The 13,348-nt window shown below is 33.6% G+C and overlaps 1 protein-coding gene across 1 annotated transcript in view; it reads left to right on the top strand.

The window, feature by feature from the left end:
- Positions 1 to 13,348, top strand: part of LOC129221055 (ATP-binding cassette sub-family C member 3-like) — a 140,974-nt gene that overhangs the window by 64,300 nt on the left and 63,326 nt on the right. Inside the window, 3 exon segments of the mRNA XM_054855492.1 lie at positions 657 to 911; positions 3,967 to 4,170; positions 4,376 to 4,522. Coding sequence (XP_054711467.1) covers positions 657 to 911; positions 3,967 to 4,170; positions 4,376 to 4,522 — 606 coding nt within the window.

Genomic DNA, 13,348 nt, shown 5'->3' with positions numbered 1-13,348 from the left:
ATCTGTGAGCTTTATGTATTTTTTTGCACTGACCTCTGACTTCAATACTGCCCTCATAACTAAATCAAAGGGATTTTATTGAAAAATATGTTTTATGTGTGTGTTTTTCGTTTTTACTTATGTTCTGAAGAAGTAACTTAAAATCCAGTTAATGATACAGTTAAGTTATTTTCATCTCTTCGAAAGGGAAACCATGGACCCCCCCCCCCCTTAAATCCGCTACAAATAATAATAATGGTATAAATGCTTCAGCAATATTTTACTGAGTAATGATCTATAAATCTTTTTTCTTCTACCTCTAAGATGAAAAGTAAACATAAACACATTTTAGTCACTGTATTAATTGTTAATAAACATTATTGGTAATACTTAAAATTGTAGTCAGGAACTAAAACTATAAGCTTTAAAATGAGGTATAAATTATGAAATTTGATAAAGGAATTGGGAAAATTTTGGGTGGTGACAGAAATACATGTTAGAGAAATAATATATGAGATTATGTATAAAATACATGTGGGCGGGGTCCCAACATTTTTAATGCCTATGGACCCCAAAACCCTTGATCCGGCCCTGTTAACACACATGCAAGTCAATAATGTATCTGTTTAGTTTGTTTGATACTGACATAAGTCTCATTTTCATAATTTATGTTTTAGGCTCTTTTATTATCAAATTCTGCCAGAAAAAATTTTACTGTTGGTGAAGTTGTAAATCTTATGTCTGTAGACACTCAGAGAATTATGGACTACGTTCAAATGGCAAACATCCTTTGGTCTGCTCCTCTTCAAATTATTATAGCCGTTTACCTGCTTTGGCAACAACTGGGAATTGCTACACTTGGAGGCTTGGCTGTGCTGATTGCAATGATTCCTCTTAATGGAACAGTCAGTGTGTTTATTAGAAATTACCAGGTAAGTCCTTTTCTTTCCTGTTGCCTCCCCTGAAGTTCCATTCAGTATTTTAGAAATGTCTAGCTGCATTGCCCAGCTTTGCCCGGTCCACCTTGAAAATAAAAACTGTCTCAAGTGACGTACATTCTACAATCAAGCTTAAATAAATTTTTAAAAAAATCATGCAAAATTTCTCTTTCAAACAATGATGAGAGATTTTAAAATACTTTTAAGAAATTAAATCAAGAAAGATGGATTTAAAAAGTATAACCATTGAAACACAAAATAAAATAAGTTTAAGGAATTAAAATACAAAAGAAAATGGTTAGCAATTTGAATGGAGATGAGATTTTTTGAACTTGATTTAAAAAGGATTGTAACCTTTTTTCCTTTCGAGATAGTAGCTTAGTTTTTTTATCTTAGGTCGAGATGGAATAAAAAATCTCGCTTTCTCCAATGGTGTCAAAAAGAAAACTGGCTTTTCTTTTTGACTTTTATCCTTCACTTTTTATTGATAGATGTAATGAAATAAGTAGTGCCTAAACTTCAGCTAAACCTAAAAAAAGGAGTTGAAAACGTGAATAACTCCAGCCATAATTAAGTTAGAGCATTGAAACAAATTGCATAGAACGCAGAAAATTCTAACCTTTTTAACGATATATAATATTAATGTGTGCAAGTAATTTTTCACCCCCATATTCGGGAATTTGTGTGAAAATTGGACCTAAATTGGAATAAAAAAAAACCTACTCCTTCATTTTTTTTCCGAATTGGTATGCAAACCTTTTCAGGACTTAAAGAAACAAACTGTGAAAATTTCAGCGAATTCGGCCGGGTAGTTCACAAGTTTTACGAGTTTAAACACACAGATGCTTTTTGGAGACTTCATTTTATAATATGTAGAGATATAAAGTAAGATTGTAAAGTTCTGAATCTGAAATATATAATTTATTTTAATGTAATTTATTTATAGTTTTTTAAATTTAAAATTGGAGTTTAACAACAGTGTTTGACTGTAAGCACATGCAAATTACTTGTCCTTGAGTCAAAGACAGGTCTAGAAATTTCCCAAGGCGGGGCGATAGATTCTTTTACTTACCTCTTACTACGCATCTGATTTAAATCTGCTTGGGAGTGGGGTTGCAACATCATTTTAGTTTCAAATGACAAAAATATAGAGATTTTGCCTAGGAGGATATGGTGAGAGGTTCTCGAAAATATTCTTTTCCTTTTCTGTTTACTAGGGTATTCTAAAATAGCGTTTTTATTATTTTAATATTGTAATAATTCCGGGAGAATGTTTGGAAATCCCCTTCCTTTAACATCATCAAAAGTTGTCTAAAATTGCTTTTTCCTTTTTCGGAACATCAGTTTTCAAAAATTATTTTTTACCTCATCCCTTCCCCTAACACTATGTGGAATGGTCTACAATCATTACTTCATGACTTAAATTTTGCAAAATGTCCAGGGGAAGGCCTTCAAACCTTTCCTCCTCAAAATATCACGAATAATCTTCTAAAACTGTTACTGTGAAACTTAAAATTAGAGAACTGTAAACATTACAAAAAGTATTTTTTATTATCTTATGTAGGAAATCATAATATTAATGAATCTATTTAAAATTTTGATGTTTAATAAAAAACAAATGAAAAGATTTGGGCACCCTCCTCTCTCTCCCTCCCCCCCCCCCCCTCCCCATTTATATCATACTATTCAGTTTTTATGCATACAGTAATTCCCTCTAATGTGGACACTAACGGGACAAATTTTTTTGTCTGCAATAGAGAGGTGTCCGCAGGACAGGGATTTAATAATGTTATTTGCATTGGAACTGGGGAATTAAAAAATGTCCGCGTAAGAGGGGTGTCCGTTTGGAGGGATTTTACTGTATTTTATTCTGCGTGAGAAAAAACTAACCATTGTTTCATGCATGATTTATCCTTGCATTTTATCTACTAAAATCTTTCTATCTTTTATGAGTTAGAATTAGTTTCATAAGATAAAATAGGTACCAACCTCCCTAATATGTCAGAAAAAGTATTTGGATTTTCGGCTTAATCTAAAAATTTTGTCAAGATTTTTAATACAAACATTTTTAGTTGCCATTCATTCGTGAATACCCTTAAAAATTACAATTCACTAAATAGTATAAGAAGATTTCATTTAAAATGCCCATTAAATTGCATTGCATCATTAGTATTAAGTATTGCAGCTATTACTGTATTTTTGAGAATAAGCACCACACCCAATGTAAGAGCTGCCTTGAAATATATTCTCAAGGAAAAAAAATTTTAATATTTGCACCGTACCCGGTATAAGTGCTACACCAGCCATATGTGCCGAACTCAACATTAAACATCTTAAAAGCAATCAGAAGTAAAGAAAGCTGGAATGAAATGCAAATGAAAGAAATATTTTTAATTAACGAAATTATATATACTTTACTGTAAATATAATTTTCTTACTTTGGAAGGAGACATTCGTTGGTTATCCAGAGCAAGAGAGGCGGACCCTTCTCAATGCCTCGCCAATGTCAAACTCTCTGGCCCAAGTGGCACAAAAAATTGTTTGATGTGGAAACGACGTAAGTCGACGTTCAAATATCCAACGATAACGGATAAGGTTCTTGAAACATATCAAAGTATATTTTTTGTCCGACTTGATTTAAAAAGTCATTTTTACTGCTTATTTCGACGTTTGAAATCAATTAATCATTATAGAAGTCATTTATATAGCAAAATTGTTATTCATATAGAAATCAGAAGAAAAATAGAAAATCGCAAACATCGAAAAACGATGTTTTATGTTTGAAAAAAATATTGAAACAGTGACGTTTTTTGACGTGGCTGACGAACTTTTTCTATATTAATCGTGATTTTGTGCTAACTACTGACGGCAGGACGATGTGGTGCCATCTATCGACAGTGTTTTCAATGTTTTTTAAAAACTTTCGAATTAAAAAAAAAAAAAGACTATGCGCTTCACCAGGATTCTTTTGCTTTTTTTCTTGTATGCGCTGCGGTGCTTATTCCGAAAAATACGTTAATGTTCTTATATGTATACTTTTCCTCCTTAGGTTAGTCTGATGGCTGATAAAGATTTAAGAACAAAACTGATGAATGAAATCCTCAATGGAATAAAAGTTCTAAAGTTGTATGCTTGGGAAAACTCTTTCATAGAGGAAGTAATGAAGATAAGATGGAAAGAAATATCCAGCCTTAAAGCTCAAGCATGGTTAAATGGAGCCATTACTTTCGTTTTCGCTTCTGCCCCATTTTTGGTTAGTAAATTATGTTTCATTTTATCTTGGTTGTTAACAATTTTAACATTTAGATTATGATTACAAAAACTAATAATTATAATTTAATAATGATTTTCAAACTGCTAAGTTATTAACTAATAGTAATTCTATTTTGTATTGACTAATTATGGGAAAATAGCAACACTTTTTACATATTTTTTTTTTTTTTTTTTTTGTATTTTAGGTATCTTTAGCTAGTTTTGCCGCATTTGTTCTCATTGATTCAGATAATGTGCTTGATGCAAATCGAGCATTTGTTTCTTTATCATTATTTAACATTCTACGTGTGCCAACAGGATATCTACCTATGATAATTGCCTACACAGCTATGGTAAGAATTTTCCTGTCTTTTTAATAATGCTTTCAATGAATGTAACAGTGACTGAAACCTCAATGTTTAATCTCATTGTTAAAATTATTTGGGGGAACATCTTGAAAGTACAATAAATCCTTTAAAATGTATTGATTTTTGTCTAACTTGGTTGAATCTAATGTATATGTACTATGTAGATATATATATATATATATATATATATATATATATATACAGTCGGTTCTCTGCAGTGGTGTAGCCAGGAGGGGCCACCGGGCCCGCCCCCCCCCCCCCCCCCCGAAATTTTCATTATCGACATAGTAATATTTCATGTAAAAATGATTATTTTAACCTACTTTTTCGTAGTGAAAAAGTTGGTTTAAAAAAAATTCTTTGTATGACAGCAGTGGTGTAGACGGGGGGGGGGGATGCAAAAAAAAAAAAAGGGAAGAGAACGAATACCAGACACGAACAAAGTACATTATGTTTCTGTAAGTCAAGGAGAGAGGAGGCAATTATCCCCACCTAAAGTCCTCCCTCCCGAATTACCAGTCCAGTGTAGAAGGGCCCCCTAAAGCGGATTCTTCAGTCTTCTATTGTAAACAACGGGGCCCTTTATGCAATGTATGCTCCAGGAATGACGGCGTCTAGATTGATAATGGCCCAGTTTTACTGCCCAGTTATCTGTCAGATAGATTGTCTGCGCCACCCGCTTTCTGTCCTCGAGCTGGACAATACAAAACAGATTGTACTAATCACCAGACCACAATACGGACCCTGCCCCTGCCACGGAAGTGCTTTCGGCTCTTATGAAAGCGCAAATTACTCAAATCGACAACAACTTGTCACAGAAATCCATTGACACTTTCCCTTGAAGATTGATGCCTAATAAAACTTCCAAATTGTTCCTTCTTGGCTCGGTCTTTTTGTCCTGAAGCATCTACAAAAAGTATCCAGTGGAGAGGGATCGTTTTTCAGAAAACATTAGTTTAATCACTTGACAATAACGGAAGGCAGAAATTTATTTGGATGCAGTGGGATAAGAATCAGTCCGTTTTCGATTCTCTACCCAAACACAAGTTTTATTTTTGATTCCGCTGTACGTTCAAGTTCTCTTTCAGTTCAGAAGGAAAAAGTGTGCACAAAGAGAAATTTTTGATGGATTCTACAAATAAATGAGGTAAATTATCCTGCAATATTTTATGAACTGCTAACTTTTTATTTCATATTTCATTGCTGTTATTCTTAAAAAAGAAGGGGTTAGGGGGGGGGGAGATTTGGTTTCAAGAAAAAAATCATATGTTAAATTTCGAGAGGAGATTAATTGTTTTAGCTACTTTTACATTGAAAAATGCATATCCCATCACTATTGTCACGAATAAAACATTTTGTAGTTATGCTTGAGGATAAGGAAAAAGATTCTTTAATTTAAAAAAAAAAACGACTGTTTATAATTATTGAGCTTTTTATTTATTTATTTATTTTGAATTTAATTATTTTATGATGTTTCATTCTTAAGAATGAGAGTTTGGTTTTGTCCCTCTAAGTTCACAATTTTTGTACTCCTTATTTGCAAATAGTCGACGAAATGACATTTTTTTTTTAAGTATCGTTTTAACAAGTAACTAATTTTGCTGCTGCCGATACCGCATTATTCAAAATTTATATAAACTAAAAAAAAAAAAAATAGAATAAGTAAAAAAAATTGGTTGATTGACACAAAAATTTTTTTCTGGCAGATGTGAAGCCATACAATAGTTTAACGTACCAAAAATGAAAATTAGGTTTAGCTAATAATTCTAGTTAGCTTTACTATTCAATAATTGAATTACCTTTCATATTTAAAAACAAACACAATTTTTTTTTTACAAACCATACGACAATTCAAATAAAAATGAATAGAGCTGCACATTTGACCAAACAGTTATATTTTTTTACTGGGGAAGTGGAGTGAGAAAACTTCAGACAAAACAATCTAGTGACGGACAAAAGAATTCATTAACGTATTACATAATAATTATAATTCAGTTTAATGTGAGTTTCTTTTCCCTAAATTTTATTTAAATACGTCTAAATATTTTTCTTAAGCATCATAAAATTCTTCGAAATATATTTTACCAATTCTACACTAACAGCGAAGTAATTAATGGTACATAATAGCCCCTGTTCTGTTTATTTTAGTTTTTAAACAAATATTATTTTACGTAGCTTCCTTCTTCGTCAGCTCTCTTCTAATTAATGAGATAATTAAAAAGATTAGTTTCTTTAGATTTCAATTTAGATATCAAGTCTAAAGTTTTCTTTAGATCTCTTACAGGATTCTAAGAATAATTATATTAAAAAAAAAAAAAAATTGAACTGCTGAATGAAGCCTTCTCGATATTTCCTTAGTAAACTAAACTATTTAACTTTGATCCGAATCTTGTTTCAATTGATCAAGGGTACATACTCATGAATATAGTTTTTATTTAATGCATGATGAAAATGATTTTAAACAATTTTATGGAACACACACACACACACACATATATATATATATAGTATAGTATCACTGCGCTACCTGTGTACAGGGCCGGATTAGCCATAGAGCAGAAGTAGCAAATGCTACGGGCCCCGCGCTTCTGGGGGCCCCGCGCCATGAGAAAAAAATTCCAGAAAAAACTACTTTTCCGTACTTTTACCCGTTTACATTTTTCTATTTAGATCTAACTTTTCTAAATGTTCAAGCAAATTAAAAATTTTATATTTTTCATTAAAGCGCAGACTTGTTATGGAATAATACCATGCTGACCAGTATCATTGGTGCGGAGAGGAAGGTGGGAGGGGGGGGGGGGCTTTTTGCGTTATTTAGAGACGGTAGGTAACACTATCTTTAGTCACGTCAGAGGAAGCACGAAGGGGATGTGGGGGATCGCTGATTGCTTTCCAGAAATTTCTCTTAATTGAAGTTTTAAAACGCAATTTTAGTTAATCTTTCTTAGTGCTAGGAGAAAAAGCTCAGTTGGGTTAGAAAATTTTAAAAACTGACCTAAAAATTACAATTTTAGGCAATGTTTGGTAGTTTTATTAGAACGGATAATAAAGTTTTCTCTTAGATTTTTTTTTTTTTTTTTCAAAAAGTATTTTATTTAATTTAAGGGATTTAGGGATCCTTCCTGAAACTTTCAGCTGTTCAAGCCTAAAAAAAGCAAATTTAGGCTGTTTGATTAGAGTAGAGGAAAGAGGATGGAGTTCTTTCCTGAAATTGTGTTCAAAACTGAAGTCAATTTCAAGCTATCTTTGGGAAGAAAGGGTTTGAGGGATCTACCTATAATATAGCTGAAAACAAAGCTATGTGAGAAGTTTAGAGAAAGAGATGAGGAGCCGGAAAAAATTGTAACTTAAATTTTCAAATCGCGATTTTGGATTATCACTGGAAATGTTATCGGGCTATCTTTGGGAGGGGGGGGGGGATACGGATTTGCTTCACAAAATGTTGGAAACTGGAATCTTCAAGACGCATGCTATCTTTAGTTCTAACTTTAGGTAAAGAGTGGTGGTTTGGATCATTTCCTCCGAATATGGATAAGCTAGGGAAATAGGTGGCTATAATTTTTTTTTTAAATCGAGACGGTTCAAGGATTCTCTTCGAAATTTAGTGCCTAAAATGAAACTTTAAGCAATTTTTTGGGGGGAACGCAGGAGAAGGAGGATTTTGAAATTCCCCAAGCACAAATCCTAAAAACAGTCTTTGGGGCGATATTAGACGAGGAAAGGGTTACCATCCAGAAAATGTTTGAAAGTGTCTTTCGTCTTAAAGCTTTCGAAATTGGTGTCCTGAAAAGGTAATAATTAGTCATCCTAAACTCTTTGCTCGCTTAACTTCATGTCAGTTTGTCGCCCTCAAAAATTGCCGCCCGCGACACTACAAGGAGCAAAATTAAGAGATGATGACATAAGAGAAGAAAAGATTCTTTGACTGTTTACACGTATGCTGAGCAAAATAAATTGTTAATAGAGTATAATTTGTTGAAGAACTAAAATAATTGTGCGTGGAAGAAAGACTTTAAATCTCGTTTTTAACTATTTTCCTCTGAGTGGGAGGGAACTAAAAAGCTGCTGCCAATGCCCCGAACGAAACCCATTTCTTTTGCATCACCAAAGGAAGCTGAAAATTTTTTATTCGAACTTAAATTTCAGAAAATTTCAGGGATAAAATTATTGAACATAATCGAAAACCCGCTAAAACTGCTTTCTGGAACTTCAAGTTTTGAAAAATGTCCATGGGTGAAATCCCAAGCTCGATCCCTTCCTATAACATCATCTAAGGTGGTCTAAAAATGCGTATTTTGGACTATAATTTCAAAAAAATTCTTTGGGATTGTACCCCTCTCCCTCCAGCATTGTTAACGATGGGCTAAAATGTACTTTTAAGGCATCAATTTTGTAAATTTTCCGGGTTGCGTTGGAGAGTGCCTGAACTCCATCCCATACAAACGTAACCAGCGATGGTCTACAATCACGTTTTCAACACTTCGATTTCAAGAAATCTCCAGGGGATGACTTTCCTGAACTCCCCACCCCGCCCCAAACTCAGCAAAAATCATATAAAATTACCATTTTAGAGTCTAAAAATGTTCTACCTAAAACTGTTTTTAGATTAATAATGGGTGATAAATTTGAAAATTTTCCAATTGGGCTTCCGTGGACACCCTCTCTCTCTCTACAACATCATTAAAGATAATCAACAGTTTTCTTTAAGATTTCAATTTTAAAAATTGCATGGGGAGTGTCGCTGTAAATCCAAATTTTTCCCTTTAATTTTACCTAAGATGGGATGCAATCGCGATTTTTACTTCAGTTTCAAAAAATCTCCGAATAAAGAACTCTGAACCTTCTCTCTTCCAAATGTCATCAGAAGTCGTTAAAAATGAGTTTTCAGAATTGAAATATCAAAAATTTTCCGGGGGAAAGCCCCCGAACCTGACCCCCTTTTTTTATATATATATCGTTCAAAAATTGCGTTTTTGGAATTTAAAGCTAAAAACATGTAGTGAGGGGAAAGACGAGGGGCAATATAAGTCGAAAAAGGGTTATAACCCTCGTAAAGCTCTAAAATCATATCCATATTTATGTATTCATGCGTGTTATAAATCCATCTCCCGTATCCATGAAGAAGTGCACAATTTTTTACTATATCATGTAAAAACGAGGGCCCCTTGGAAACATTTGCTACGGGCCCCACGCTGGCTTAATCCGGCACTGCCTGTGTATGTGAAACCACATACTTTACATTAATCTTGATGTTATTTATCATCGAAAATATCCAGCACCACTAATATGGGTGCAATTAATTTTTATTGATTTTTAATGAATTATTAGTAATAATCTATGATGCGCATAATGCATGATGAAGTCTATTTTTAATAACGTAATTCGCGATTTAATGAAAAATAGTTAATTTGGTAGTACATTGATAAAATCGCCTGGGCCCCCCCCCCCCCGAATCAGAATCCTGGCTACGCCACTGGTTCTCTGTTTAACGACGCTCTATTCAACGACTTTTTCTGTCTAAAGACGGCTTTTCACGGTTCCAGATGGTCTACTGTAGTTTTAAAAGCATTCTATTTAAGGACGATTTTTTGTGGTCCCTTGAAAGTCGTTAAACAGAGAGCCAACTGTATATATATGGGGGGGGGGGAGGGTTGTTTGCACAAGTTGGCAGTAGTGTTGTCTTTTTAGACTTTCTAATAAACAATTAAACTTTCAATGTTAACTCGTGCGCTGCCGACCTCTTCAGAAACATGCAAATTTTAAATTTTAAGCACAGCCACTGATCTTGCTCTCTGTCCACGAAACAGTGCCCACCCAGTTAATTTTTACTGTTTAAATGTAGTTGTGGTTAAATTTGTCGGTTTTTTCTACTTTTTTAAGTTCTAGTATACCTTGTTCAATTTTTTTCAATTTGTTGTTATTTCATTATGTTGTTATTTTGCAATTATTTCGTGCATGACTGGAGGTGGAACATATGCATAACAGCAAGTATTTAAAATACTTTTAATGCTTTAGCCGCAATTGTTCGCTGGTTGAGTGTAGAATATATTATTTTTCACATTCCTCCTATATACTCTGCTCAAAACACTTAAAGGATATTGTAAGTCTTGTACAAAAAAAGGTATTAACATATATTTTTTTGTATAGAATCGAAGAAGGGAGTCACAAATACAAATTTCACTCAATTTCAAACATCTCAGTATGAAAATTTTGAGTTTGTCGTTGATGACGAAGTTTTAGTGGCAGCTAATGAGAGTTTGCACTAAACCTATTGTAAGACAAAGCAGAAAAAGATGATCGACAGTCAGTAAGCACATTGTTTCTATGATTGTGATGTCTCAGAAGTTACTTAATGGAATTAGAAGCTTCTAGATAGTCCAGTAAATGAACACATTGTAGCATGCATGGAATATGCAATAATTTTTGACTTCAGAATATTGTTAGCAGTAGTTAGTAAGTCAACATACTAAAAGTCCCCAACCCTGGGGGGTGAGCTAAAGGTGGGAGGGAGGGGGGAAGAAAATTCTGGGGTTTTCTAGAAAATGTCGGAAACGGTGGAAAAAATGTGTTTAAAATAAAAATTCATGGTAAATAAATTTACTATGAAACTGTTTCTACACATATGTGTCAAATTTCCAATAATTTTCCGAGTATACGTCATGAAAAATCGATGATTTTCGGAAAAATTCTCTCTTTTTGTCAAACATTTGCTCCTAGTGCTTCATAGGATCAGTATTTATGAAATTTGTCAATGACAAAGTTGTAGCGCTTTAAATTTCCTTCAATTTGATATGCTACTTTGTTATATTTTATTCAACCAATCAAAAGTTACAGAATTTCAAACACTCACTTTCGTGGCAAAAAATGGAACACTTGCCATTCACAAATTTCAAACTGACTTGAAAGGATCTCGCACTTCCTCATTCTTCAATGAATTCGGCAATCCTGATGGACAATAAAGAAGTATTTGTGGATTACTACAACTCAAATGATGTTTGAGGTTGGTCTGGGGGAGGGGGGTCGTGAAATTGCGACTTTGTGACAAGGGGAAACAAAAGAGTAAGAAGCGTGACGTCAAGCATTTTTTAATACGAATATGTTTATGAAAAGTAGCTTGTAAAACGAACTTTGTGACAAAGGGAAGGGGGAAAGGGGGGTAGAGGGTTAAAAATGTTGAAAAAAAGTGTGATAGCCCTTTGCCAAGGAATCGGATGAAGATTTGCAAAATTACGTATATGCAGTATGAATTGGCGGACTGAGGACTGCAGAAAGTCAGCACTATACACCTTGTTTAAGAAAATTGATAACAACATTGATTTAATTAAATTTGAATTTGTTGTTATTGAAGATACCTAGTCTACAAAACTGTTGGGCAAAAAGAGATGACTGTGTAAACCATATGGACATCAATGTTAGTTAAACAATTGAAACGACGGTCAAACAAGAAGGTTTCTGTTCAACTTTCATAATGACAGTCAGCTGACGAATCCCCTAATGATGAAGCTGTCAAAAAACGAGACAAATACGCACCGAGCTTTTGGTGATCTTGACATTAACATTGCAAAGACGGCTATCAACAAATCGAATCGCTAACATTTGAGAGGAAGTACTCCTGGTTGTCCCCTTGATAGCCGAATCCTCAACTGATCTCAACATTTTGCAAGAAATCTAAAATCATACAACATGTATCTAAGGTATATATCAACAGTTCTTCTTCTCCTGAATCATTGAGGCTGCTGGGATCAGGGCCGTCCGAAGCTCTGACGGCGCCAGGGGCAAAAGTTTCCTGGTGCCCTCCCCCCATGCGCACAGAAACATCAAGTTAACTATAACATCAGTGCATAATACATACTTGAACTTCTTTCATATTAATGAACAGAACAATCAGAGGGCTATGCATAATACAAATTAAAAGACAAGCAGTGAACAATAATATTAATAATATTCTAATATTTGTGAAACATTAATGCCCCAAAAACTTTTTGAAAAATGGAAATGTTAAAAATCCAAATATTCATCTTGTAAAATGTTATAGCACTTGATTAAAAACTAACAATTTAAACAGAATTGGTTATTCATATTGATCAAACTAAGAACACAAATAAATATGTTTCTGATTATAAATAGAAAATGTATTTATCGAAGTAAATTACATCAAAATTAGATTTCGATCTGGACTCATCCAATGATTCTTTTCAAGAGTTCTTTTGTGGTTTTACTTGTACCAACTTAATACCAACTTTCATATGTGTTATAAACACAGATGTTATTCTTTTGTATCAAATATTTGTAAGTTTTAGGGAGAAGCCCACAAATACTCAACAACGTCGAAAATCGCCCAGAATTGCGTTTTGGAGCTCTAATTTCGAAAAATCACTGGCCCTAATATAACAAAATATGGTCTTACAAATTGCGTTTTAAGATTTAAGTTTAAGAAAATATTCGTGCTAGAGTCCCCATGCCGCCTTTCTTTAATATCACAAAAAATGGGTTTTTTGAACAACACTTACAAAAAATTTAGTTGTTTAAGATTAAACAATTTTCCTGGGAAATGCTCCAGATTCTTCTGTCCATAAAATATTCAAAGTTTGTCTAAAGTTGCGTTTCTGATACTTTGAATTTCGAAAACTTGCAGGGATAGAAGGAATTGATTTCAATCTATTTAAAACTAGTATGCTGTGGCCATCATGAAACTTTCTTCTATATTTTTCTTTTTTTTTTTCTGATCCCTCCCCATGCTTGACGAGGAAGCAATATTCCCAACAAAAACAAAATTACACATGAAAAAACTTGACGACCATCCCAATGTCT

Source organism: Uloborus diversus, chromosome 4 (genome assembly GCF_026930045.1).
Source record: "Uloborus diversus isolate 005 chromosome 4, Udiv.v.3.1, whole genome shotgun sequence".
NCBI classification, from domain to species: domain Eukaryota; kingdom Metazoa; phylum Arthropoda; class Arachnida; order Araneae; family Uloboridae; genus Uloborus; species Uloborus diversus.
This window is presented reverse-complemented; position numbering and strand designations above follow the sequence as displayed.